Source organism: Camelus bactrianus, chromosome 16, assembly GCF_048773025.1.
Source record: "Camelus bactrianus isolate YW-2024 breed Bactrian camel chromosome 16, ASM4877302v1, whole genome shotgun sequence".
Taxonomy (NCBI): Eukaryota; Metazoa; Chordata; class Mammalia; order Artiodactyla; family Camelidae; genus Camelus; species Camelus bactrianus.
Genome location: NC_133554.1, coordinates 8,467,758 through 8,495,678, shown reverse-complemented (window position 1 = coordinate 8,495,678; position 27,921 = coordinate 8,467,758). Strand labels below are relative to the sequence as shown.

The 27,921-nt window shown below is 49.9% G+C and overlaps 1 protein-coding gene across 13 annotated transcripts in view; it reads right to left on the bottom strand.

The window, feature by feature from the left end:
- Positions 1-27,921, bottom strand: part of MINK1 (misshapen like kinase 1) — a 44,332-nt gene that overhangs the window by 14,226 nt on the left and 2,185 nt on the right. For all 13 annotated transcript variants that reach the window (XR_012499395.1, XM_074342393.1, XM_074342390.1 and 10 more), the window contains exons 2-4: positions 1,994-2,059; positions 361-417; positions 140-265 (exon numbers count right to left, since the gene is read on the bottom strand). Coding sequence is in view for 12 of the 13 variants with exons in the window: in XM_074342393.1 (XP_074198494.1) it covers positions 140-265; positions 361-417; positions 1,994-2,059 (249 nt within the window). In the remaining variant the exon portion in view is untranslated. The remainder of the gene's footprint in view (positions 1-139; positions 266-360; positions 418-1,993; positions 2,060-27,921) is intronic.

The following is a 27,921-nucleotide window of genomic DNA, read 5'->3' as shown; positions in this document are numbered from 1 at the left end:
CTGCCCTGAGGGGGCCAAGTCTTGCCACCACCCATAGATATTCTGACCTGCTGCTTTCCCAGGAGCTGTGCACAAAGGCAGGAGAATGGATGGACTAACCGGGGAAGGGCAGGCGGACAGGCCAGAGGGGGCTTCTCACCCAGAGCTGGTCGTCGTTCCCAGGGGGGCTCTTCTTGATGAAGGCCCCGTAGTAGGTGGCGATGTTGCGGTGGTGAGAGTATTTTTTCAACATGTTGATCTCCTGTTTGATCTCTTCCTCCTCATCCTAGGTGAATGGGAGGAGGTGAGCCCTCAGAGGCTCCCCTGCCTTGCCCTCTTCTCAACACTTCGACCCTCCCTCTGCCCCGCGCCACTCCCTACCTCCGTGACATCCATGACCTTGATGGCAGCCAGCTGCCCAGTCTTGACATGCCGACCCTGCAGGACAGAGAGCCAGGCACGGAGGGACTGGGGTCTGCACTCAGGAAGGGCGTGGTTCTGGGAAGGGCCACACCTTTTGGCTGTTTTCTGTCTTAGAAAGTGACCCTCATGGAGGCTAGACACCTCAGTTTGGGTTGGTCATAGGGGTCATAGACAGAGGACTACAGAAAAACCACTGAGCCTGGATTCCACGTGCCAAGCTGGATGAGGATGAAGGGTCTCCTCCTCTAAAACACTTAAGAGGGATGAGCTAGAGATACTTAAGCTCTGCTCCAGCATCTCTGGCTTAGATGTCCTACAGTTTGAAAGAGCAGGGAGTGACAGATACCTCTCCATCCTCAGACAGAGCTGGAGGGAGCTAGGGGATAAGGCGGGGGAGGGAGGGCTTCGCCTCTTCGGCATCTTCTGTGCAAGACAAACAGCCTGGTGCTTTCCTGATTCACCGCTCCGGACAGGAGGCCTCTCCCAGAATCACCCCTGCCCCAAGGCTTTTTATTATTGTTGGCAGGAAAGAAAAAAGCGCTGAGATTTGAGGGAATTCAGAAACACAGCAGGGCAGACTGACGTGTGTATGCCTCATCGCTAGCGCTAATGGGAAGAAGCTCCTGGAGTGCGTCCCTGCCATTCCCCTTCCTCCCCCTTCACACTCCTGGAACTCCTAGCAGGAGCCGTCTCGGGCTCGGACAGGAAAGTCCAAGGCTTCCTGGGGAAGAGCAGGGAGGGGGCACTGCCAGCCTGTGGATTATTTTTATCCTCACCAGTCTTTCAAGACCCCAAGCCCAGAGAAGCAGCAGAACACAGAGCTACCATTTCCATGGCAACGGTTAGGCAAGAGATGGGGGGGGGGGGATGGAGGGACATCTGCTTCCCAAAGCTTACAGGGAAGAAGGGTAAGAGACAGGCAGGTGGTGCCAGTGATCCAGGAGACCTGGGCCCCTGCGATGCAGATGAGACTTGTGAAAAGGCCGAGCATCATGTCTGGTGACAAGAAGCCAGGTGTGTGCTCGGGGGCCGCCAGCTCCAGGGCAGCAGCCACCCTGAACACCTCTCTGCTGTAACCACTTCCCCCACCCAGAGTGACCTGTGGTCAGACCACGTGAGAGGCCTGGGCCGTCTAGGCTAAAAGCCACAATCAGTGGTCAAGGAAATGCCACCTCTGTGGGGGAGAGAGGCAGCCTCAAAGCAGAAGGCCTGAGTGCAGGTCAGTGTCTCGGGTCTCACTGTGGTCTCAGAAGCCAACCCTGCACCTCCGGCCTGGGCTCTGACACACACGTCCTCGTACTCTTCCTGCCACCCTCACGTGTCCTGGTCCCACACCCCACCCAGCTGCAGACTGCTCCTGCCACACCCAGGACCAGTTCTAAACCCAGAGGCAGAGGCCAGCAAAAACACCCCGCTTCGTGCTGCTTCCTTTCCTCACGACGTTTATTCTCTCTCCTCTCCCCACAAGGCTTCCCCCAACTTTCTCCCTGCCCCTGTAATCTCCCAGAGCTCCCCTCAAACCTCCGGACCTGGGGCCTACTCATGAGAGGCCTCTGGAAGAGGATGTTGCCGCTGCACACCAGAGCCTCACCTTGTATACCTGTCCATAGGTTCCGTTGCCGACCACTTCCACCAGCTCAAAGATTCCAGCAGGGTCCTGGGGAGGGCAGAGGAGGGAGAGAGAAAAAATAAGTTGTTAGGACTTCAGAACAGGATCCTGGAGCTAGAGGTCTTCACTTAGATAAGAGTGAATACTGGTATATTAGATGGGGCTTCAGGGACCCTGACGGCCAGCTGCCCTTTTCCTGGACTGGTTTAGAATTCGTGTTCTCTGGGAAAAGTCAGAAGGAGGAGAGAGAAAACAGAAGTCAGACAGAGCCCAGCTGGCTATTCAGACATGCTTCTGTTTTCAAATTCAGTGACAAAGCCTGAAAGTCTGTGGCCTCATCTGCACCACGGGGACACCTGAGTACCCACCTCTGGTGTTGGTGTCAACTTCAAATGAGGCAATGCCCATAAAAGGCTTAAGACGGTGCCTGGCACAAGCATGTGTGTAATAAAAGTTAATTATCATCATTTATTGTTTTATTCCTTAAAAGCAGGGATGAGGAAAGGTAGGAGGGGCCGGAACTCAAGAGCCACATTCCTTGTGTCCTCTCTCTCCCCAGTCGCCCCAGTCCTCCCGAGACCCAGAGCTTCCAGTATTGGGGGGCAGGAAGGACCTGGGGGATGGAGAACGGAGAGGGACAGTGATAAGGGAGAACTTGCAGTTCCCGCTTGATTTCCCGGGTCAAGCGGTACCAGGAGAGGAAGGGAGAGGGCCGAAAGGCTGGGACAAAGCCTCCAAGGAGGCGCATCGCCTGCTGGGCCAAGCAGCACAGCTGCCTGGGGGCCACCCACACCCTCCTGGCAGGACTTCTTTTTGAGTGAGTGAGTGAGGGAGAGAGGGAGAGAGGGCGAGGTTGGGAGGTGCAGGCCGGTGCTCCTTCATCTCCCACCTCCTGCAGGACAGGCCCAGTCACAGCACAGGCCCTTCTCCCACCTGCACGACTGAGTGAGGATGTCACTTAGCAAACAAACACTCCAGGCAACGCTTGGGCCTCTGTGCTGTCAACCCTAGAAGTATGTAATCTAAAACTCCCTTCTGATTCTGAAAACCAATACAGGATTTCTGAAAAAACACCCCCCTCCACCTCAAAACCAAATAAACCAAAGGAATGCTTCATCCACTGCGGGAAGCACGTGGAGCAGAGCTGGGTGTGCTGGAGACCCAGGAGATCCCAGCTTTTTCAGACAGTCTTCGTCCGTTTTCTCCGGGAGGGGAACAGGAGGACTGGAGACGTGGACTGGAGACGTAGCCTGCGCCCCCCATGTGGCCCCCATCAGAGCACGTGCCACCAGGGGCTGGAACTGTACATTGAGTCGTCTGTACACTCCCCAGAAGAAGGGGCTGAATCTTCCTTGCTCACAGCCTGTCTAGCACCAATCCCAGGGCCTGGCAGGCAGCAGCCTGAAAAAAACATCCCAGAACTGCCCCGGAGGGAAGAGTGACAGAAGTTGCAGAGGGGACCCCCCACCCTCGACCTGCTCTGAAGGGGCCTGGGCTGACCAAAGAAGTCCATGGTATAGAAGTTGAATTATTTAGGTCCAGCTGAAAAACCTCTTGAACAGGTGTGCAAAACCATCAGGCCCCACAGGAAAGGGAGGAAATGTCACTGCAGCATGGGGGGCCAAGGAGAGGTTAATGTGAACCTGAGAGCTGCAGGGAACCTGGAGGAAGTTATCCTGTCCACCTGCAAGCTCACAAGTAGAGGCTTGGAGTGAACAGAGTTCCCTAAAAACCTCCCCCAAGAAGGCCTCATCCATTCTGGGGCTGCTTTTCTTTTTTAAAATTGTTTTTCCAACTTTTTTATTTTTTTTAATTTTTCTTTATTATTTTTTCATCTTTTTCGAGGGGGAGGTAATTAGGTTATTCTTTCTTTCTTTTTTTAATGGATGGACTAGGGTTGAACCTAAGACCTCGGGCACGCTGGGCATGCATTCTACCACTGAGCTATACCCTCGCCCTCCATTCTGGAGCCTCTTATTAACTGCTGAGAAGTCCTTTATTGCATCTTAGTTCTTTCTGAGGTGAGTGGAGGCAGGAGAAAGGACCTGGTCTTGATTTTCTGGATGCTCCTAATCTGAGAGGGAAACGTGAACAGCCTGTTAATACGCTGCCGTCACCTCACATCAGCACAGACAGGTTGAATTTGGTAACCTCAGCGCCCAGGCTGGCTCCTTCCAGCAAGTTTGGGAGGCACTGAGGGATGAAAGGATAATCTCTGAGGTCAGACACTCAGATTCAGATACCGATTTAATGGTTTCAAGCCCATTTCCTGACCCACAGCCAGGACGACCACACCTCTGAGGGGGTTATTCTGAGGACTAAGCTGAGACCACGCGCAGAACACAGCAGCCGTGGTACCAAACTCCCTCCACAGAACGCGCTCCACAGAGGCCGGCCCGCCTCACTTCTGCACAGCAGCACGGTCTTCACAGCAAATCCCACCTCTGCATCGTCCTCTTCCATCCTTCCCACCCCCAGCCCCCTACCCCCGTTTCCTCATCCACATCACACTCATCCGGTCCTTTCTCCCTTCAAAGTGCCCATTTGGCTCCTCCTCCCCATCCCTGAAGCTGCCACCCCAGACCCACCCCTTCCCTCCTCCCTCCTGCAGCCCCCGCCTCGCCACCCATCTTGCCACCCATCCTGCCGCTGCTGCAGCTCAAAAACAGCCCTTTCCTGATTCAGCTCTTCTGCCCACAAGTGGCGTGGCTCCTCGCTGCTTACAGAAGGGAATCCAAACACCTTGGCTGGATACTTCAAGTTGCCCCACCATTAACCAATTGATAAATATTTTCTGAGTGCGTGTCAACATCCACCCTGCACTGGGCTGGGCCCTAATCGGGGGACATCTGTCAGGCGACTTTATCTTCTTTCACTTACTCATTAAATATTTATTGCGCACTGACTGTGTGACAGACAAGTCCTCAGTTAGGCACAACAGGGAACTCAGTGACAGATGAGAAGCATGGACGGCCCCTCAAGGACCTTATGATTTTACAGACAGGCCAAGTTCCCCGATACCAACATGCGGCAGTTTATGATCACAGCCGTGAGAGCAATGGAAAGCACTCGAGCCCTGGAGCAGTGGAGACAGCGCTGGAGAGTGACTTTCTAGAGAGGATGTAGCTTTGTGTCCATGAGCAAGTATTTAACTTTTTGGGGCCTCATCTTCTTCAAACTAACTAAGAGAAAGCTGGACTAGGTAAAAAGTCCGCTCTACAGTTTCAGAGGGCAGATTGCAATTCAGGGTGGGAATCTCAGGCAGGCTCCCCGGAGGAGGTGGGCTTTGGAGGGTGGGTTAAATTTTCAGTTAGTGACAAGAACTGAAGAGTAGGGGAGGGTATGGCTCAAGTGGTAGAGAGCATGCTTAGTATGCATGAGGTCCTGGGTTCAATCCCCAGCACCTCCTCTAAAAATAAATATATCTAATGACCTCCCACCCCCTCATGAGTGTGAGATGGTGTCCAGGGTGAGGGAGCCGCTGAGCACCTCAGTGGGAAGTACAGTTGCGAGAGCAGAGGGGGGACAGTGGGGACAGGAGTTGTCAGGGTGATGAGGAAGTGAAGGCTAAGGGTGCAGCACCCGCTCTGGAGAAGCCTGACTTTGGGAGGAAGGGGAAACAGGTGATGGCTAGCAGCAGCAGGGTCAGACAAAAAGGTTTTCAAAATAGGGAAGATCTCTCCTGCTTACAGAAGAGACGACAAAAAGAGGGGAGGCTGATGAGGCCTGATGAGCTGAATGTTTAAATGACACATATGTGCGTATGAGTATGTATCTGTGCATGTATGTGTGTGTATGTATGAGTATGTAAGCTGGAGCTGCCACTGGACTACAGTAATGACCAAGTACAACAGTGCCTACTTCTCCGATATACTTACCCCAGGATTCAGAACACCCAGAAACGCGCACCACAGTTCACAATTTTTTAATTGATCTGGCTACAAATGTGAGCCCTTCAAATATGTGCCTGTCTGTGTGCTCAGTCACCCTCTTTGATGCTGATCTAGAACCATCCCCAGAGGGAGGTGCTCTGCTCCTGGGAAGCCCCGTCAGTCCTGGCCTGCCCTTGCACCAGGGCACAGCTCTGGGGCGATGCTCTGCAGGCCTTCTCCGGCTCCTTCTCTGGTGATCAAACTGCTCTCAGCAGCCTGGTTCTTGTCCAACCAGCTGCTGGGAGATGGGAAGGGATGGGGACAATTAACGAGAGGAGGGAGAGAGGAGGACAGAAGAGACCCACGCTGAAGTAAAGAGGAAGGAAGGTAGGGGAGCTCCATGAAGACCCAATGGTCTATGATGTCGGAGGGAAGACTGTCTACTACGTAGAAGTGAATGAGGTGGGAAAGCTTGGGAAGAGATGCTACACAGTTCTCAGACTTCAGGACATGTAAGCATCCTAGGATCCCGCTCCAGATTTAGCACTGTAGGTCTGGGGTGAGGAGCAGGAATCTGTATATTTAACAGATCCTCTGGGTGAGTCCAATGCAGAGGGTCAATGGCACAGAGAAATGGTGCTTTAGGGGGTTTCTAACAGGTTAATGGAGGTGCAGGACTACCCGGGGAGCCGGAGCGGTCTGAGTGGAGTCACAGTGGCGCAGTGACTCCCTGCTGCTCTCTCCTACACCAGCTCTCCAACCTCACTGACTCAACTCATGCCCACTTCCCCCTGTGTTCTTGTGGCCAACTCTGCCTAAAATGACCTCTCTCGTCAGCCAAGCCATATTCCAAGTTCCCCCCGCCCCGACCCCAGGGAAGTCTTCCCTAGCCACTCTAGTCCACCATATGCTATCCAACCCAAGGATTTCAACCTCAATTTCACATATTAATCTCATCTATTAAACTGATCGAGTTCACCACGGTTGCAGGATACAAGATCGATATACAAAAACCAACTCTATTTCTACATATTACAATGAATGATCCAAATATGAAATTAAGAAAACAATTCCATTTATAATATTGTCAAAAAGAATATATTTAACCAAAGATGTGTTAGACATGTACACTGAAAGCTATAAAACATTGCTGAAAGAAATTAAAGGTCTAAATGGGAAGATATCCCGTATTTCTGGATCAGAAGACTTCATATTGCTAAGACCTATACATTCAGTACACTTCTATCAAAATTCTAGCTGGTTTTTTTTTTTGTTTTTTTTTTTTTGCAGAAATTGACAAGCTTGTCCTAAAAGATCATACAGAAATGCAAAGGATCCAAAAGAGACAAACAATCTTGAAAAGGAAGAACAAAGAGGACTTGCACGTCTCAACTAAAAAACTTACACTGCAAAGCTACACTAATCAAGACAGCATGATACTGCCATAATGACAGACATGCAGATCAATGCACTGGAACTGGGAATCCAAAAATAAACTTACATTCGGGGTCAACTGATTTCCAACAGGAGCGCCAAGGCCATTCAATAGTCTTTTCAACAAATGGTGCCAGGACAACTGAATATCCACATTCAAAAGAATGGAGTTGGACCCCTACACCTCATACTATACACAAAAAATTAGCTCAAAATGGTTCACAGACCCGAAAAGTTTAAGAGCTAACATGGTAACAATCTCAAAAGAAAATGTAAGGAGTAGATCTTCATGCCCTTGGATCAAGGAATGGTTTTAGATGACACCAAAGGCACAAGCGACAAAGAAAAAAAATAAATTGGACTTCATCAAAATTTAAAACTCACGTGCTTAAAGGACACCATCAAAAAAGTGAAAGGACAACCCATAGAACAGGAGAAAACATTTGCAAATTATGTATCTGATCAGGGACTTGTATCTAGATAAAGACTTGTATCTGATAAAGGACTTGTATCCAGAATAGTAAAAAGAACTCCTTAAGGATAAAATAACTCAACAATAAAAAGACAAATAACCCAATTAAAAATTGGACAAAGGATCTGAATAGACATTTTTCTCAAAGAAGATATATGGTGGCCAATAAGCACATGAAAAGATGTTCAACGTGAGTCACTAGGGAAATGGAAACCACAACCACAGGACACCATTTCACACTAAGACAGCCATAATCAAAAGGATGGACAGTAATGAGCACGTGGAGAATCTGGAACCCTCATACACTGCTGGTGGGAACGTAAAATGGTGCAGTCACTTTGGAAAACAATTTAGCAGTTCCTCAGGGTGTAAAACAGTTATCACATGATCCAGGAATTCTGCTCCTAGGTAGATACCCAAGATAACTGAAAACACACGTACACACAAAAATCTGCAGATGAAATGTTCACAGCAGCATTTCTGATAAAAGAGCCCCAAAACAGAAACAACCTAATGTCCATCTACCAACGAATAGATGTGTTATAACCATTTATGGATAGTCCAATAATATGATACTCCAATAATGGAATATTATTTGGCAATAAAAAGATATGAAGTAATGATACATGCTACAACTTGGATGAACCTTGAAAACATTACACTAAATGAAAGAAGACAGTAAAAAAAAAAAAAACACATATTGTAGGGCTCCATTTATGTGTAATGTCTGTAACAGGCAAATCCGTAGAGACAGAAAATAGAGTAGTGGTTTCCAGGGGCTGGGAGGAGAGAGGAATGGTAGTGACTGCTGTTGGGTATTCGGTTTTGCTTGGGGCTGATGAAAATGTTCTGAAATTGGACAGTGGTGACAGTAAGTCTGTGAATACACTTAAAACCACTCTAAAATACTTTAAAAGGCTGAACTTTGTGCTATGTGAGTTATATATCAATAGAGCTATTATTAAAAATAGTAATCCTAAGAGCATCTCCCATAAGGCTCAATACATTATTGTTGATTAGGGACAGCTTCCACTCTAAGAAAGCTACCCCACTAACACGGAAGGAGCCCTCGAAGTGCTTCCAGTCTAGTAACACCTATGAAAAAAGTCCTGAGAAAATGATAAAATACAACCATTTATATGACACAGAGTTAGGCAACCTGGTTTCTATTCTGGTTCTGCTGCTTTAACAGGCTATGTGTTTGAGGGAAAGTCACTTAACCTCTCTGGGTTCCCTTTCGACAAGAAAACTTGCACTTCTAACTCTCTGATTCTAAATGTGCAAGTGCACGCTTCCACGAAGCTGCCAACCTGATGACTAGGTATTGCTTCCTCCCCGCGTGCCAGGAGTTGTGTCAGACTCTGGAATACAGTAGTGAGTAAAACGGGGCAGTCCCTGCCGAAAGCCACCTGGCCCAGAATGAAACGTGTTTACGTTTTGATGGGAGAGGCAGACCCTAAACAACGCTACAGTTCTTTCTCTGTAACTGTGGTACCTCTTATGTGCTATGGAGAACCACAGGGTGCTAAGAGACAAACTTGACCAAGTGTGGGGAATTGGAAAGATTCTACCAAGGGTGACGTACTTAAGCTGGGGTCTAGAAGCCTTCCCAGGACTTTTCTGAGCAAAGAATGCTCTGCCCATCTCTGTGGCCCTTATTTTGACTGCCTTATGAGATCTCCCACATTTTCTGTCTCAGGGATCTCTCTCATTTGCCCACCATCCTCATATCCTCTTAATAATTAACTAGCTAGCAGTTGAGTATTTTCTTTGGTCTTGGTACTGCTAAGCACTTGAGAAGTATGATCTCATAACAAATTCTAAGGTAGGTGCTGTTGGCATATTTATTCCACAGGGAAGGAAGTTTAGAGCAATTAAATAACATGCTCGGGGTTACGCACAGCCAGGAAGTGGTGGAGCCAAATTCTGACCTCAAAATTTGACTCCCAGGCCTCCTTTGCCCTGCTCGGAGGTCCTGTTACTTGAAGAACTATATTTTCAACCATTTGGTCCCTTTCTTGCCCTAGTCCTACCTCGTAAGTCCAGGAGATGGGCTCCTGACCCAGGGGTAGCCAATCCAAGGTAGAAGAGAAAAGGTGAGCAAGGGCGTTTCTTGCTCAGCCATTCCAACTAAAACCCAAGAGGAAGATTTCAGATAGGTACCTGGACGGTCAGGGCTGCAGGGCCATTCTCATCTCAGGTAAAGGAAAGAGAGACTGTTCGTGAGTAGAGAGGCCAGCTGAGAACGAAGCAGAGCAGAGAGGGAAGTGGGGGACAGACCCCACTGACCGACTCCCACCGTGCCCGGGAGGTACCACGACCCAGAAGCCCCTAGAGCTCCAGTTCCAGGGAGCGGGCGATGCTGCAGCTTGTGTGCTCAGTCTACAGTGAGATTCTGGATCTCAAAAGCTGATAAAAATGAACAGTGATAGCCAGCACTGTTCTAGGATCTTTACACACCTATTAATTCAGTCCCCGCAAAACTCCAGGACGTTAATACTATTATTATCGCCATTTTGCAGACGAGGGAACTGAGGCTCAGGAAGGTAAGTAACTTGCTCAAGGTCAAACAGCTAATTAAGTGGCGGGGCCAGGATTTGAATGCACAAAGCTTGGCTCCAGAGTCAGGACAGACTGAGATAAGGTTAAAAATAAAGGCTGTGACTATTTCCCAAGAGAAAATAGGAAAGAGTTTATGGGTCAATTGTTTTGAGGACTGGCTGGGATGGGGTGGTGGCAGGGGCAACAGTTGAAGCTCAAGGCCAAGGGTGCCCTGAGCCACACCTGCAGGACATGGGAGGGAGAGGAGAGGAGAGAACCCCAGGACTCCCCTGCAATCGGCGTGCGGGTACCCAGAAACGTACAGGCGAGGTCTGGAGTCATGGTGGAACCCAGGAGGAAGGGGTGGGGACAGAGTGGCCACAAAGAGGCCAGCCTCTCAGGTTTGGGGTCCCATTTCTTGGAGGTGGCCCAGAGGTGGCAGATAAGCCCCCGCCACAGCCTCAGTGCTGTTCCACCGACAACACCTCCCGTCAGCACAGGCCACTCCCTGGGCTGCTTCAGACTGTCCCCATCGCAATGGGGAGGGTCCTTTCCGCTGTGCCCGCTCTGCACATAGATGAAATTCCCTGAGGGGTTCGGGTGTTTTGAAGTACTTTAACAAATGCAAACTGTTATCAATATTTGCGGCATCCTTTTTAACTGCCTGCCAAAGAGTGCTTTCTTACACCCTGGCTCTACCTTCCAGGAGCTTATAAACCAGACGCCGACACAGAGAAGAGAATTAACATGTCGAGAAGAGTTACATGTGCTGAAACATCAGGGGTGAGACTGCTTTTGAGGCAACTGCAGAAGCCAGCAGGATAGGAAAATCTATCCCCCACTTTTGCTGACCCATGAGTCTTAGAGAATTTCAGAGCTGGAAGGGCCATCCATTAAGAATTCCAGGAGATTCTAGGAGTTTCCGCTGGAACGGTAGAAAGAACTAGAACTGCAAAGCTTGGGAAGGGCTGAGTCCTTGGGAAAGAGACAAGGGAAGGTCTGGTCTCTCCCGCGCTTCAGGCCTGGCAGTGATCATTCACGCGGATGTGCCCTGGCAGGTCCTGCTGCTGTAACCAGTGAGGTGTCCTAACCCAGGCGAGCTGCCGTCCTACCCCCAACGGGGGAATAGCGCCAGGAGGCGGGGCTGCCCCAGGGTTGGGGGAGGAGGAGGACAAGCGATGGGGGAGGGGGCCAGAGCCCACCTCCTTCTGTTGCCAAGCACGCACAGGACCAGGGGATCAAGAGAAACCTGAGATACAGATGGGGGATGGTGGGGAGAAGTGTGGAGCCGCTCGGGAAAGAGAATGGGAACTTGTGGTCCACAGAAGGAACCACAGAGAGCTGCCTAATGAAGCCCAGAGCCAACAGCTCTGGTCTGGAAGAACAGGGCTGCCAGGGCCTGTGGGGCCTCTCTCTATCTGGTGCTGAGACTAGGCTGGGCTGAGAGGCCCTCCTGCCCTCCCTCCCAGAGGAAAACAATAGGCCTGTTTTCCTGAGCTCTTCCTGTGACCCAGAAGGCCCACACAGAGAGGAAGAGGGAGGCAGAGGCAGGGCTGGTACCAAGACACAGCCTGGGGGAGGGGGCCTTCAACCTCCCAGAAGCTCATCAGTGGCCTCAAAGCCACCCCCAAAACACCAACAGCCCAAGCGCTAAAACACCGACTGCAGGGCAACCCCATCCCCTGTCCCACTACTATCCAGATCAGTAACCCCAAGCCCCTTCCTCGGACCCAGCATCAGGGAGGGCCTGAGGGGCTGACAAGTCTCCCCAGCAGGGAGTCCCCCAGGGATGCAGGCACACTCAGAACTGGCAGGGACATGGAGTGGGGGATATTCTGGTGGAGGCTGGAGACTCAGACGTCCCTCAATTAGCTGTGAGCACCTAGAGGATGTGTGTGCGTGTATGCACCTGGGAAACACTACAGGAGGGTGTGTGTTTGTGAGAAAGGAGGGTGTGTGAGAGGACGAGGCTGTGAGTGGATGTGTGGGCTGCGGGCAGGGCAGCAGCAGGAAAAGTTCCGTCAGGTCACCTCTCTCTTTGTACCCAGGGAGAGAAAGCAGACAGCCCCAAGGACCCAACGGGTCCAGACATCTGCCTTCATCAACAGGAGTGGCCCTCTGAGGCCGGGGTCAGTCTCTGTTTCCCCATAGCACAAGGGGGAGTGTGTTATGTTACCCCCGTTCCTACCCCAAGGGCTCAGAGTGGAAAGCAGGCCTGAGGCCAAAGCAGGAGATGGACTTGTGAGAAAAGAAGTCAGCAGAGGTGGTCAGGGCACCTCCTTCCGAGCCACCAAACTGGACAGAAGAGAGGGGGAAAGGAAGGTGAAAACCCTTCTCAATTCCCATTGTCCGCAACGTCCAGCAATAAACTGGACTCTACGGAAGCTTTCCCAAAACTCTGCTTCCCAGCTCCCACTGCTGCTCCACTCTGCTCTGGGGTAAGCCTGCCTCTCACACTGTGGAACTGAGCTGCACCCTTTCTGGCTCCACACTGCGAAGTACTAGTCCTCTGTTTATGGGCTGCTTTGAAGTGTTTTTATGGGAAAAGAGTGCAGGAGGGGAGGAACTCAAGTACGCCCCCGGAGCAGAGGGGCGGGAAAGAAACCAGGAAAGATATTTATGTGCTGGCAGAAGGGTAGCTTTTAAGTCACTCCTATTGGTTCTCTAAGATCCAAGAAAAACACACACATGAACAGGAACACATACACACATGCAGATACATGCGGAGGCAGAGGCAAGTCCAGACATGACACACACGTGAACACAAATCCCATTCTGATCAGAAACCAGTCAGAGCAGATGGGGGCCCTGCCTGAGCCAGGCGGGGAGCAGTTCCCCCCACACCTCAGTGCCCAGGTTCCCCACAGCACTGGGGACCCTGGGCTGGGGGCTTCATCCAGACCAGAGGTCTCCAAGGATGGAGAGGCCCACAGGAGGTGGGTAGCTGACACTTGGACGTAGCAAGATGAGAGAGGTCTTTGGAAGAGCGCAGAGGAGAGAAAGTCAGGCAGCGGGGGAGGAAGAGAAGGAGAAGAGGGGACCAGAATTCAACAGCCTTGTGCTGGTTCTAAAATGGCCGCAAGCAAGGCAGGGGACAGATGGTCTCTTTCTGATGCTGAGCCGGAGAAGTGGGGAAAGGGAAAAGGAAAAAATAAATACCATCACACTCAGAAATTTAAAAATAAACCAAGAAACCTAAAAGATAAACAGCTTGCTTCTGAGATTCCGCCTGTCTCCAGAGTCTCTGAAGGGAACACAGAACTGCAGGCCCCGGGGGACAACCCTCAGCCTTGGGTCTGAAGACTGCGGGAGGTCATGCTAGCCATCCCCCTGCCCAGAGCCGCAAGATCGTGCCAGGTCTTACAGGCAGCTGAGGGGTTATCTTCCCTTTACCTCTCCAGTATTCACTTCCCAAGTCTCAACTTTTTCAGGCCTTTGCTTTTAAAACATTACAAGCCACCAAAGTCTGATCTTGGCCCCAACACAAGAATCAGTCTCTGTCTGTGGCCAGCAGACTCAATTTCATCATCTCACGGCCACTGCCGTGGCCGCCTTCACCCAACCACCCGGCTCCTCATGGTCTACAAGGTGCTTCCACAGCCATTGGCTCGTGTGTGCCTCCGACCTGCAAGCAGGCCAGGCAGGAATTACTACCCCATTTCACAGGTGAGAAAAACCAAGGTTCCAAGAAGTCAAGCTTCTCAAAGTGGGGCTGGAACTCAAGCCTGGTTAGTCTTCCGATGGCAAATCCAAGGAGGCCTCCCATGGTACACACCACCCCCAGAGCTTTGTCCACTGGATTCCATGTGCTGTCTGTGGGCCAGAGAGGTTCTTCCTTAGGCTCAAATTGGACTGCCTTGCAGCTGATGATCCCAGGCACGGTTCATCTGGAGCCCTGTCCATCCCCATCCTGGGATCATTTGTTTCTTGCTGGTGTGGGGACGAGGCAGGAGGCAGTAACCCTCACTCTACTGGATTTCTCTCAGTTCTTCGTGTGGGTCTTTGCATACGCTGTCCATTCTTCCAAGAGCATCTCACCCCTCCCCTCTACTTGGATGCCCCATGCCCATCCTTCCAGACTTCAACATAGTCATCACCTCCTCCAGGAGGCTTCCCTGACTATCTTCTTGCTCCCACAGCACTCTGCACTGCCCCTTTCCTGGCACCAATTACATTTTTGAGATTGATTCTTTAATTGTCTGTATCCTTTGCAAGAGGTCTTAGAGGTCAAGGCCACATTCAATATCTTTCTGTTGAATGAATAAATATAGAAATAAAAGAAAGTTGGTATTATTTAGGAAAAAACCAACCCTTTCCAACAGTTTCTAACACTAGTTTTGGGTTTATCTCAAATCTCCCAAAACAATCCATAAATATTCACTTAAAAGCAAAGGACTAGGACAGCTACCAAAAGTGAATCCTCTTTTGTCAGCTTTCCATAATTTATATGCTTGGTAAATATGTATTTCTAGAAAGTGGACTTTCTTAAAGCAGGGAACACCTATATAGTTGGCTAAAACCAACTGGGAACTTTAACAAGAACTCAAAAACCATAGGAAACAAGAAGAGAAAAAGAGAAGGTTCCTGAAGGAGGAAAGAGTTAAGCATTTTGGAAAAGAGAAAGGAGTGGAAAGAGGCTGCGTTAGGCAGAAGACGGTCCCATCTCAGAGGACAACTTAGGTTCAAAAGTATACGCGGATAACTCAGGGACGGATTTTCATAGCTGAAGCACCAAGGCAGCCGGGAGTCTGGTGAGATGGAATGACACGGAACAGTTAGTGTCTGTACTTCACTGAGGAAGTAAAGTGATCTGGGCGCTGGTTCTGATTCTTCATGTGATGGAGGCAAACTGGCAAATTGCTTCACCTCTCAGAGCCCCTTTTCCTTATCTACCCAACCCCATCGCACAAGAACTCCTGGATGTAAAGACATTTTGATATCCACAAAGAGCTACGAATTTGCACAGTCATTGTGAAGGGACTCGCCTCCCACAGAGCAAGGAAAAAACCACCCAAAGGTGATTTACCCAGACTGCTGGTGTCACTGGGATTTAGAGTGAAGAGTGGCAGCTCAGGACAAAAGAAACAAGATACAAAAGTAGAATTGCGAGGAGGGCAGTTGAAAGAGAAGAGAGAAGAGTGATCTATGGCCCTGGAGGTGGGGCTGCAGGGCAGGGAGGAAGGGTGGTCCCCAGCAGACGCTGGAGAGAGAAAGGGCAGAGTATGGGAGCAGGAGGAGGCAGGCGGGTGGGGGGAGACATCAGGCCCATCGAGGCTGGCAGACACCGGGCTCACAGAGGAGGACAACGATAATCAGGGGCTGGCTAATAATAAGGCTTCTCACTGCTGGTTTCCCATCGTAGCACAAACAAACCATTATACCTCATGGCCAACCGCCTCCTGTGGGAGTCAGGTGCCCACAAATCCACAGCAAGAGGCTGGGGAGGCTTCATGACCAAGAGAGCCTGTGACCTGTCCTACCCCTGTGTGGCTTCTCATTCTGGAAAGCAGACCAACCAGATGCCATGAGAGAGAACTTTGGAAGGAATGCTATGACAGGCGAGGGGACTGTGGAAAGACACCCTGGGAGGAAGGGTAGAGGGCGCAGAGCTGAGTCAGTTGGAAGAAGAGCAGGTGGAGGGTGGGGCCCGCAGGGAGTGGGAGGAAAGACTGTCTGAATCACAGGCTTAGAAAGGGTTATTCTCCAAAGGGTGGAGACCAGATATTCTCTGGCCCCACCAAGGACCAACTCAGAATAAATGACAATTACAGCCCAGGGGGTATAGGTGAGACAGAAGGAGGAAGGCGGAGCAAACATGCTCACCCAACTTTTAACCAGGCCCACCCAGCTCTCTTCTTTTTTCTAAGAAACCTTCCCTGGGTGCATTCATGCCAACTCCAGGGCCCGGTGATCATACATTCATTCAACAAACATCGAGTGTCTGGTAGAGACTAGAATGTAGCAATGAACAAAACAGAAATAGTCCCTTCCTCCATGGAGCTTACAGGAAGCCAGCATTAAAGACACAATTACACAACAACAGGAACCAACTGGGATAGGCTGTGTAATAGAAGAAGTACTGAGCACTATCAGAAAAATTAATGGGAGGCTCACAGGAGTCGGGGGCGTGGGGAGGAAAGGCCTGCTGGGGAAGTAACATTTATGCTGAGACCAAAAGGACAAGTAAGAGTTAACCAAGCAAAGGTCAGGGGTAGGGAGGGCACAAGGCTCTGAGGCAGAAAGAGCCTGGAGTCTCCAGGCGATTGTTCAGCCACTAGCTGCCCAGCCCAAATCTGTGCCTTTCCATAAGGCACTCTACACATTTCTGTGCGAAAGTCCTGTCTCTCACATCTGAATAAAATCATGTATTCCCATCAGAATGTCCCCGAGGGCGAGGTGCAGGTTTTCCCCCCTCTGGCTGAGTGCTTCCTCTGGGTGGGCCCGAGCTTTTACACAGAAGGACTGGCCTGCTGGAATTCCTGACTCAGGGGGCAGGACAAACAGGAGTTTCAAGTTCAGATATTAGATTTTGAAGTTGCTTTTTTTCCCAATGAAGCTGGAAGACTTTCAGGCGATGGTAGAAGGCTCTAGGGCAGGGAAGGTGAACCCAGGCTCACAGAATTCCAGGACCACACCTGGGGGCTCAATGAGTCACCCACCCACAGCCATTAAAACTGAACTCAATATACTGGGTGATTTTCTCTTCCCCAAACAAAACACGAAAGAGGAGAGGAATGTTAACAGAACCCCAGGAGACACCCTTTCTGGGCACTTTCATAAGAGAAACCATGCAGCTACCACCTGTCTAATGAGCAGTTACCAAGCCAAGCACTTTACTTACACTTTTATTTAACCCTCAGAACAGTCCTGTTAGGTGGGTCTCGTTATCCTCATTTAAGAAATGAGGGAAATGAGGCACTGGGATAGTAATGACCTCGCTAAAGGTCACAGAGTAAGTGACAGAACTGGGATTTGAATTCAAATCTGTCCCCAGCGCCTCTGCTTTTGGGGGTGAGTGATGATGGGGGGAGGCCCCACTAAACTAGGTCCCTGTCTTCAAAGAGCAAGTAGAAGTTCCCTGCCTTCCCAGGTCAGCCCTCATCTGGGCTGCCCGCTCCTCCCCTCGCACTAACAGGCTCAGGAGGGTCTCTGGAGTGCACACATACTGAAGTTCTACTACAGCCAGTCCTGCACTCCTTCTCCCGAACCTCCCCTTTATTTTGTGTTAAAGATGCCTAGGCACATTCATTCAACAAACCCACATGCCCACACCCCTACTTTGTTCTACCCTGAGCGCTGTTTCCTAGACCAGCTCAGAGACACCATGCTCAGTTACCCACCCTGGCCAAACCCCTCCTCCCAGACTGTTTCTCTCAACTCCTCCTTTGCCCGGCTTCATCCACCTAAGCGCACCTTTCCTTATAACACTACATTGCAAAGCACACATCTGATCCATTCATGGATGTAAGTCACTGCTGAGAACCAACAGAGCACCCCACTTAGCCGGCACTCGAGTTTTAGGAAGGGAGGAGGGGGCTCTTGAGTCTTAAGGGACCTTAAGGATTATTTGGTCCAGTAGTTTTCAAAGGAAGTCTGCATCAGATCACCTGGGAAAACACGTATACCAGGGCCCCACCCTGGATGGACTGAATCACCTCCAGGGGCAGGGCCTGGGCATATGTAGGTTAAAAAAAAAAAAGCTACCCAGGCAATTGTGATTGAGCCTCTGATTAAGAGCCACTGTTCTCATCCTGTCGATCTTCAAGTAAGGAAACCAGGTCCCAGAGAGATGGCACCCATCCTGTAAACTAGAGATGGAACTGAAACAGGAACCAGGTCTCCCAGCTCCTAATGCCACGCTCACTCCATGTATCATGTTGCCTCAACTCCAACACCACTGTGTCTGCAGGCCTCTGACTGGAAGCTCTCTGGAGATGTCAGCATTGCCTTATCGGAGCAGCTTATGAGGCCAGGGCAGGGGATCTGGGCAGTAGCGGGAGCATTAATCATTGACTTGTGAAACACACCTCATCTACACAGAACGCACCTTGGACCCCAGGCTGACCAAACACACGTGAGCCCTTTGTTTCTGGTGGGGACTGGGCACCGCAGCAGAGTGCTTGAGCGCAGGCGTGTCGGAAGTCAGCTCTGACCAGCTCTGGGACCCTGACTCACTGCTGGCACCCTTAAAAATGTAAGATGGCCCTGGATGCTCTGCTTTAAACACAGGCAGTTAAGCCACTTTTCACTTTTATTAGTGATAGTGGTGGTGATGATAACCGTATCCAGGCAGGCATAATGCTAGACTGCAGGACAGCACCTAAGGAAGGCTGTGTTTCCCCGAGTGAGTGAGGGGAACGTTCCTTCATTCATGCTTCAAACACCAGGGGTAGGTGAGCCAGGCTCAGTCCAAGAAAAAAGATCAACCCCAATTCATACCTGGCTCAATTTAAGAAAGAAATAGGCTTTAGGTTGTAGTGAGAGGGGCTGGGGTGAGAAAGGTCACTGGGCAGACCCTGGAAGACGACGGTAAAATACATGTAGCATCCTCTAAGGTTGCAGGCAGAAGACAGAGAAAAATCATTTTCTTCTCTTCCCGGGTGACTTCAGTGCCAAGCCTGCCTCTCCTTCCTTTTTCCTTCTTTCCCCATGAAGGTCAGTGAAGAAACTGTAAATGGTGTGGACAAAGGAAAGTGAGGAGGCTGGGCGGGCCACTGAATCGGTCACCTCTATTCTAAGAAATCCAACTCAATTCTAGGTCATGCTTTGGGTCTGTCCAGGGGTGTGGACACCACAGAAGGAAATAGCCTAACCTGGCTCCAAACTGTGCAGGCTTGGAGGCCCAGGAGGGTGACACTGAAGGGCCTCAAAGGCTGCCCACGGTTTCCCCACAACACCTTTAGTAGCTAATCACTTCTTCCTTCTATACTGATACATGAACACATGTGTGTGGAATACAGCCTCCGGCCAGAGATGCACCACTGGCCACCCCAAGGTGGAACACAGGAAGGACAAGGACACTCTGCTGGGTCCAAGGTCCTCATCTCAGCGTGGTTTTCTCCTCCTTCCAGGGAGGCTCCCAGGGAACACACGTACCCCTCACACACAAATGCAGAAACGCTGTTATGTTTCATTATCTTCAAACCCTACATGACCTCCTTTCCAACTTCCTCTGGCACCTACCCACCAGACCCCCAGGATGAGGAGGAAGAGCTGAGAACAAGCAAGATGATGAACATAAGCACAACAGAACCACGAAGCAAGTCGCGGCTGGGAGAGGGCGCAAGGAGCTGAATACGGAAGAGGAACCCTCCACTTCTCTTTCTTTTGTGATTCCATGCAGACATTTCACTTCAAACCCCGGTCGCCTTGCACAGGAGCCAGGAGGGAGGGGGTTGTTCAGGGCTGGCTGATGACACAAGGACTTCTGAAACAGGTCACCTCACCTGACTCGACAAACACTAGGCATCTGCAATGTCAGCCCTCTGCTCAACTTTGCACACACAAGAGGGAGGAGCCCTGGCACAGCGGTGGCCAGGGGGTGGGGGAGGGGAATGAGGAGTTCGTGTCTAATGGGGACAGAGTTTCAGTTGGGGAAGGGGAGAAAGTTCTGGAGAGGGACGGTGGTGATGGTCGCACAACAATGTGAAGGTACTTAATGCCACCGAACGGTACACTTTAAAATGGCTAAAGTGGTGTATTTTATGTTATACATATTTAACTATAATAAAAACAAATTTTTAAAAGGGGGTGCGGTGGGGGAGTGAGATCACTTTCCTTTCCTCCCTTTGAAGAACAGGCTTTCTTTGGAATCATTCACTCTCTCCTCCAGACTAAATCTGAATTCTTTTGCATGCTCCCCCTCCATCATCAGAGTGCTCTGCCCGGCAGCCTGACATCCAGAAATCTCTACCAGTTCTGGGCACAGGCCCCATGGAGTTCTGTATTCCCAGCGTGTGCCCACCAACGCCCACCCACCAGCAGTTCCCAAAGGCTCAGGCTAAAGTCACTCACTCCCTTGTCTCAAACAAATGCCCCAGGAATGTGATGAAAACCTGTCCTCTATCAAGACAGATCTACACCATGTGCTCTTGGAGGCAGGGACCATTTCTCATACGGGCTCCTTCCAGTCCGGGAAGGAGACCATGTTCCAAAAGTCTCCTAATCCTTTACCACAGAAACTCTCTGGACAGTGTTATATTATCCAGAATGAGCTCGGGAAGCCTCTTGACCACACGCCCCACATTTACAATGAAAGCAATACTGCCCCAGACACATGGTCCAGACCGCCAGCGGCACTGCGCCCTCCCCTCAGTGCGCATGCACCCGGGGAGCCCCCCCCCACCCCGCGCACGGGGGCGCACAGGCTCCAGCGCTGGGTCAGAACCTGCGTCTGCGTCTGGGATCTGCCACTTTCCGGCCGTCTAACCACAGACAAGTTATTTAACTTCCAAGTTCTGTAAGCCCTTGGTTTTTTCATCTTAAAAATGAGGAAAACATCCCACTTCAAAGGGTTATTGTGAGGGATAATGAGATTATATAAGGAGAGAACGTACTGCATGGGAAGTATTCATTATTATTCCTGTTCCACCCTAAAAACCCCTTCTGAAATGAATCCACATTAAAATATAAATGACTTATATCAGAGCAATCCTTGTTCCGAACTGAACAAAGAGGGAAAAAAGAGGGCTTCCTAGAGGCCTGAAGGGATAAAGCGCCCAGCTAACTTCTGAACCACATGCTCCCCGTCCATTCCCACCAGCTCCCCCCGAACGCCAAACTTGTTTTGTTTGTCAGGTCGAAGGGAGTTTCCACGGTGATGGAAGACCTTGTGAAGGTTAGAGGGACGTTCTCCAGGTCTCCAAACCTTAGCTAGACAAGACCAGAGCCCATCCAGTCCTCCCTCCTAAGCTGGATTTGGAGAGTGAGATGTGATGGCTGCACAGACGCGTCTACTCCTGGCCGCTCACCCACCCCACAGCTCTGGTCTTCTCCAAAGGATACCAGGCAAGGGATCTCTTCTGGTCACCCCCCTGCAATTTGAGCAGTGACATCACTCAGCACACCTCTGTCTTCAAGGGGCAACCCCAGGATGAGAAGACCCAAGAGAAGACACAGATGTGCCAGCCTCCTCTCTCAAGCACTGCGTGCACACGCTGAACTCCACCTCCTGCTGCTCAGGCTTTGGGGAACCCTGTCCAATTGGGTTTTTTTAATTGATGTGTGGTCAATTTACAATCTTGTGTCCATTGCAAGAGTGATGCAATTATAGACACATATATTTTCAGATTATTTTCCATCATAGTTTATCACAGGTATGGAGTCTTGTTTTTTGGAAGACTCTTTCCTGAGCCACTCAGAACTGGAGATCAAGTACGACAGGCTTCAGCCATTTTCTTACAAATGTGCCTTGAAAGAAAGAGTGGGTGGTTGGTGAAGAGAGAACACAAAAATCCTCTTCCTTACAGCCTGGCTTGTCGCCTGCCCATTTTACCTGCAGAGGTGTGCTGGCAGACAAATAAAAGCTGCCAGGAGACAGCCGGGCACACGAGTAATTTAGAGCCTGCATTCCTCTCTCCACCCGGAAAGAAGGCAAAGAGGAGATTTAGGAGCTACATCCAACTTCATGGGAGAAGCACGTCGAGTCCTTCACCTGACCTTTCCCACGTCCATAACAAGTTCACAAGAGGCACTGCTGGCAATTTGGGTGAGAAAACAATCCTTCAATGTGCTGCCCCGTCATCACAGGGTGGTAAACATCCCTGATCCCTACACGTTAATGCTGTTAGTGCTTCCCAGACAAAGTGACAATGAAACCATCCTCCCCAACATTTCCAAACACCCACTAGGAGGGCAGTGCCACCCCCACAGGAGAACCACTGAGTAAATACCTGTACTTTTTGGTGTCACATGGTGCCCAGCATACACGGGGCACTCTAGGCGGAGAGTCACAAGAATGCTTAGGCCTGTGTCTCTTACCAAGCGAGTAATTACTGAACCTCCAGCATGTGCTCAGCATCTCTGCAGGCACGGGAGGATCAACAGGAAATTTGGACCGTGGGCCGTACGTGTAAGGAAGTGGTAGGAAAAACAAGACCATGAAATATTATTCAATATGGGCCACATAGATGCAAACACTAAATTACAGGGTCTGTGAGAAGGTGGAGGTCACCAGTGAGGGCTGGCACGGTCGGCAGAGGAGGGACTGTTGGGGGGACAAGCAGAAGTTGAGGTGGCTGGAAGGAGGTGGAATTTTCTTCACTCGGCCCTCCTGACCCTCATCTGTCCCTGTAAGCACCGCTGTTCACAGAAAACTCGGCAAAGCCTGTGGTTCCAGGAGCACTTCAGCCATCCAAGCTCTTCAGATCCTGTTCTCAGGTGGTTTCTGGTGGAAGAGGGTGCAAGGAATTTCCCATTCTCCCTCAGAAGACCCGCTGCCATCAGGCCTGCTTTAAGGAGGCCCCTCTCATCCTAAAGGCAGAGCAGAGGTGGCATTCACCGCTGTGTGCACGGACTTAGTCACGGACTCTGAGCGGCGGGGTTCCTGGATATGACAACAGAAACTCCCCGCTTCACGTGTCACCCTTGGCTGGGTCAGACTCTCCTGCTGTGGGGACATGCACTTCCTTCCTCTGTCAAAGGTCTCCTCGCCTGCTCCCTGACCAACCAGCAGTGCTTCTCTCAGAGAGAGACTCCTAGGCCTCCATTCATCTCTCTCCCCAGCCACCAAGGCTCCTCCCGCAGGGGGTGCCACCAAATACTTCTCACAGCCCATCCTGCCAGCTTCGATGCCGCCACGCTCCTGACACTTGCTGCTCCTGGAGTCTGGCTCCTCCAAGAAGCCCAAGACTGTGGCTTCCCCAGCCCCGTTTCATTTCAAATATGCAAGATCAGTAACACTCCCCCTACACACCCCTACTTGTACACAATGTAAACTGAGAGTTGCACCTATTTCTATAGTTTCTATCTAATGGTAGGAAGAAGCCCACATCCCACAGACCACAAGAGCTGAGCCCAAGGCTGGGCCTACCTGTGCTTATTTCTGTGAGACTTACCTCTCTTCCAACCTTCCAACCCTAGCCACCACTCAGGCCAGTTAACATTTAGTCTCACATACACGGCCCACACCTGCCACATGGGTGTGAGATGACAATGTCAATTAGCTTGACTGTAGTTACCATTTCCTCGTGTCTATGTATATCAAAACATGTTGAAGAACATGAAAACGAATATATTATGTATGTCGATGCATGACTGGGACATTGTGCTGTACACCACAAACTGATGCATTGTAACTGACTGTACTTCAATTAAAAATTTAAAAAAAAACATGTTATACACCTTAAATGTATACAATTTTTATTAAAAATATAAGACGTCTAGCGGCATACCCTTCTCCCTCAGGCCCCACTTCAGACAGCAAGCACACCCACCCCTCCTCTGTGGAGTGACGCAGGAGTCCACACGGACCCCAGCACTCAGAGACCCAACCCAAATGCCCTTTCCATATCCTTTTGAAATAGACAAACTTAATTTTCCTCCTACAGGAAGGTTCAGAAGAAATCCTTTTGGAAATTGAGCCTGGAATTTCCACCCCATCCTCAGGCCCCTGGCCTTTGGCTGTTGACCAAATGCTCCACCCTAAGAAAGCCCGTTCCAGGGCCACCACCAAATTCTACCTGCTGGTTCACGTCTATCTGCTCTTTCGGTGACAATGCCAGCTCGGTTTTCTGACATGTGATTTGTTTCTCTCTCAATCAACCAACCAAATATTTCTGTCTTGTAAAATGTGAAGACAATCCTTGTTCTGTGCTCTCGTGGCATGCTGAAGTTTTCTGCTGCCTCATGGCTTACAATTTTATGTATTTGTAACTACACATACATGATCACTTTATTAGTGTCTCCCCACTACCAGACTGTAGGAAAACCACATCTGTCTTGTTGGCCATTGCATCCTCTGCGCTGAGTTCTAGCTCTTTACTGAAGCAGAACAGGGAATCCTACCCACAGTTAGCAAGTACCTGGGCTGTCTGGCCACTGGACACAATCTCCAGGGGCTCCTTGGATCACCACAATTCCATCCCTTCCTTCTCTCCTCCCTCTACCAATTCTGACCCTTATAAAGAACAAAAAGCCTCAAGTACCTTTTCAACCACCCTCTGGAGGAGATTCCCTTAGACAGAAGAATCCCAGACTCCAGTCAAGGACTGGCTGGTTAGGCAGAGAAGGGCAGGAAGAAAGAGAGAGAGGAGAAAATGAACTTGGGCTTGGACAGGATCCAGGTCTTCTACCAATTCATGTTTTTGTATCTCCCTATATTCTGTGGGCATTCAAGAAATGCTTTAGGAGTTGACATATTAACCTAATTTTTTGTTCTTGTTGTTATTGTTCAATTTCTTCAACCTAGGAAAACAAAGACTGAGGGAGCTGGGGGTTTAAAGTGAGTGCTGGGGGAGGGGAAGAGACTGGATATCAGCTTTCAAGATGACTGACCACGAGATGACAGAAAATTAGTATAACTGACAGCCATCAGATTTAACAAAAAACTTTCTGACCCTGAGGGTTCTAAGATAGTGAGGAAGGCTGTAACAGTTTTAAAAAAAGGGGAGCCTCAGCTTGCAAAAGCATTTCTTAGGTGGATGGTCCCAGAGTTCTGATTAAATAGTACTTAGAATATTATCAAGCACAAAATTACACCCTTCCTGTGGTACCTAGAACCTGATTCTCAATACAGTAGACCAACGCTGCTTGGTGACTGATGGATGCTGGAAAGGGTATTATCAATAACTTTCTCTGGTACAACTCTGGCAACAGAAGGATTAGTTAGATGCACTCTCAGATGGCTTCTGGAGATGCCCTGCAGTCCCAGAATTGTTTTATGTTCCTGGGTTGAGAGGTTGCTGTATTCCTCATTTATAGACCAATGCCAGAGCGCAAGCTTGTAAAGAGCACACTCCTGCTATCCTGTCCCCAGGACAACAAGCAAGGACACTCCACATACCCAAGCTGTGGGAGTTACCCTGTTTTAGGCACATCACTCAAGGTCGAAAGGAATGGAGGCCAGATTTGAAATCGGGGTCTACACACCATAGTGTTAACTGAGCTCCTGGGGGAAGTGAGGGGGTAGCCAGGGGGCTCTCTGGCTGACCCTCTAACTGTTTTCTTATCTGGGAAGACCTGACTTCTCCAGAGACCTTCCCCTCCGAGTAGTAGGTAGCTCGAAGGGCTCCGGCAATCTGCCCTTCCCACAGCATGATGGGGGGTGTGATCTCTTCCCTCCTTTGGGGAACGGCTGAACATCTGGTTCCAGCAAAGTTCTCTGCAACCTTCCTTCCATCACGGTGTCAAAGCAGCTTTTCACTTTACTCCAAATGCCATTAGCTCTCCAAACAGCCCTCCCCTTCCCTTTGCAGGTCTCCAGGGAAAAGTCCTCACACTGCCACCACTTCAGCTGCAGGGTCGGCCTTCCCCTTTCCTGCCTGAGTCTACACTTCTGTCGTCTGCATTTGGATGCGAGTGCATCAGAACGCAGTAGCAGCTCCATGTTGCTCAGCAGCCTAGAAATACATGCCCAGGGCTGCCAGCTTTCCGAGCCGTGCTGGCTCCACAGTCTCGTGAAGAGAAAAGGAAGGGGAAGAGGCTTCTCCAAAGAACAGACACAACAACACAGAGTCATTTGAGAAAGGCCATCTCTGTCAGCACTACTACCCAGCAACAAGTCCCTCTTGACGGCGCTGCACGATGGCACCGCAGCACAGCAACGCTGAGCACAGCTCCACAGCCCGAAGGACACTGCAGACTCAGACTTCCAGCTGGTTGGACAGTAAAGGGAAGCTGCTCGACTTATGAAGTGGGTCAGCCAAAACGAGCAATGCAAGAGGAAAGAGGTCTGCCTGGGGTCTGCTCCCTCCTCGTCCTGTTCCACCTCCACTGATACTTCCCCTTTGCGAGAAGCCAAGAGTTCCAAGTCAGAAGATTCTTCTGGAATATAACCAAGCTTGGGCAAAGAGGAGGTTTGAAACAAGGATCTTTCTCTTGGAAGATCCTAAATTGACTTCAAGGGCATCGCTCTGGTGGAGGCTTCCAGAACTGTTTACCACCAGACAAGGTTTGATTCCAGGAACAACTCAGAAAAAACATATTCTTAATTGTGTATGATAAAAGAGGGGCAAGAGTAGGGAAGGGTATAGCTTAATTGGTAGAGTGCCTGCTTAGCATGCACAAGGTCCTGGGTTCAATCCCCAGTACCTCCATTAAGTAAATAAATAAAGCTAATCACCTCCCCCTCAAAAAAAAAAAAAAATAAAAAATAAAAGGTGCAAGAGGAAACCTAACAATGTTTTCTCCAAGCAAGCACTGTGCCAAGAGCTTCTACTTGTTACATACGCATTTATTCAACAAACAGTTGAGCCCCCACTGTGTGCAAAACAATGTTACAAGCACTGGGGATGCAAAAATGAACAAAACAGTCAAAAGCCTACCTTTCACTGAACTTATATTTTAGCCAGGGTTGATAAATATATATGTCAGCTGATCATAATTACTATGAAATAAAGCAGACTAAGGGATGCTATATAAAATGTATACAAATTAAAGCCAGAGAGGGAGTGTTATTTTAGATACACTTGTGCTGGAAGCCTTCTCTGGTCATCATTTAACAACAATTCAATAAGGGCTATCATCTGGTCACCATGTGCCAAGAACTGGACTAAGTACTTAACATGCAGTATTTCATTTAGTCCTCAGCAACTCTGAGCTCAGTACTATCACCACAATAGCCGTAGAAAGGTAAGGCTCACTGCAGAATCTGCAGCAAATCAGGGAAGAATGGGGAGAAAGGCCAAGGTTATACAGTAAGTGAGAAAGCCGGGACTTGAATTTAGGAATACAACCCCATGCTGCTGGGCTGGTGGAGAAATGAGCCAAAAAGAGGTCACATGTGCTGGTGGTCACAAAGTAGCAGGTCCACCTGCCTCCCCGCATGCCGCTAAGAGATAGTGCAATTCAATCTTCTCTAATATCTGGACTATTACTCTCATCACCAGCTGAAAGCCAAGCCTTGAAACAAAAGGAGAGAGACAACCTGGGCTCTTCGGGGCCGGCTAATAAATGCTGAATGTGTTCCTCCCTCATCCTCTTCCCAGGCCCCCAACACAAGATGATACAGCACAGGGTAACATGCTTTCCTGCTAATTCTCCAGGTTGCCATTTCTCACGGGAAAACAGGCAGGATCAGAACAAGAGATGAGTGAGCTGCTCCACAGTGCCACAGGGGCTCTCCGAGGTGGAGTGGAAGGGACAGGTCCCGAGAAAAGGTCAGCAGCATGGAGAAAGCAGGCCCTCTGCAGCCCTATTTCAAAGAAAACCCTCCCTCAAGCCCGGGATTACTGGGGTGGCAGTGGGGGAGGGGAATGCTTTCTTAAAAAGAATGAGGCAGGAGAGACAAGCACTGGGAGCAGGTCACTGGGCTCTCCTGAGGAAGGGAAAGGAGAATAAGGCAGGAGGCAATTGAGGAAAGAGGCTAACACTGCTTCAAGCAGAGGAGTCTAGAAGGGAAATACCATATCCAAGGTCAGAGGGTATTTGCAGAA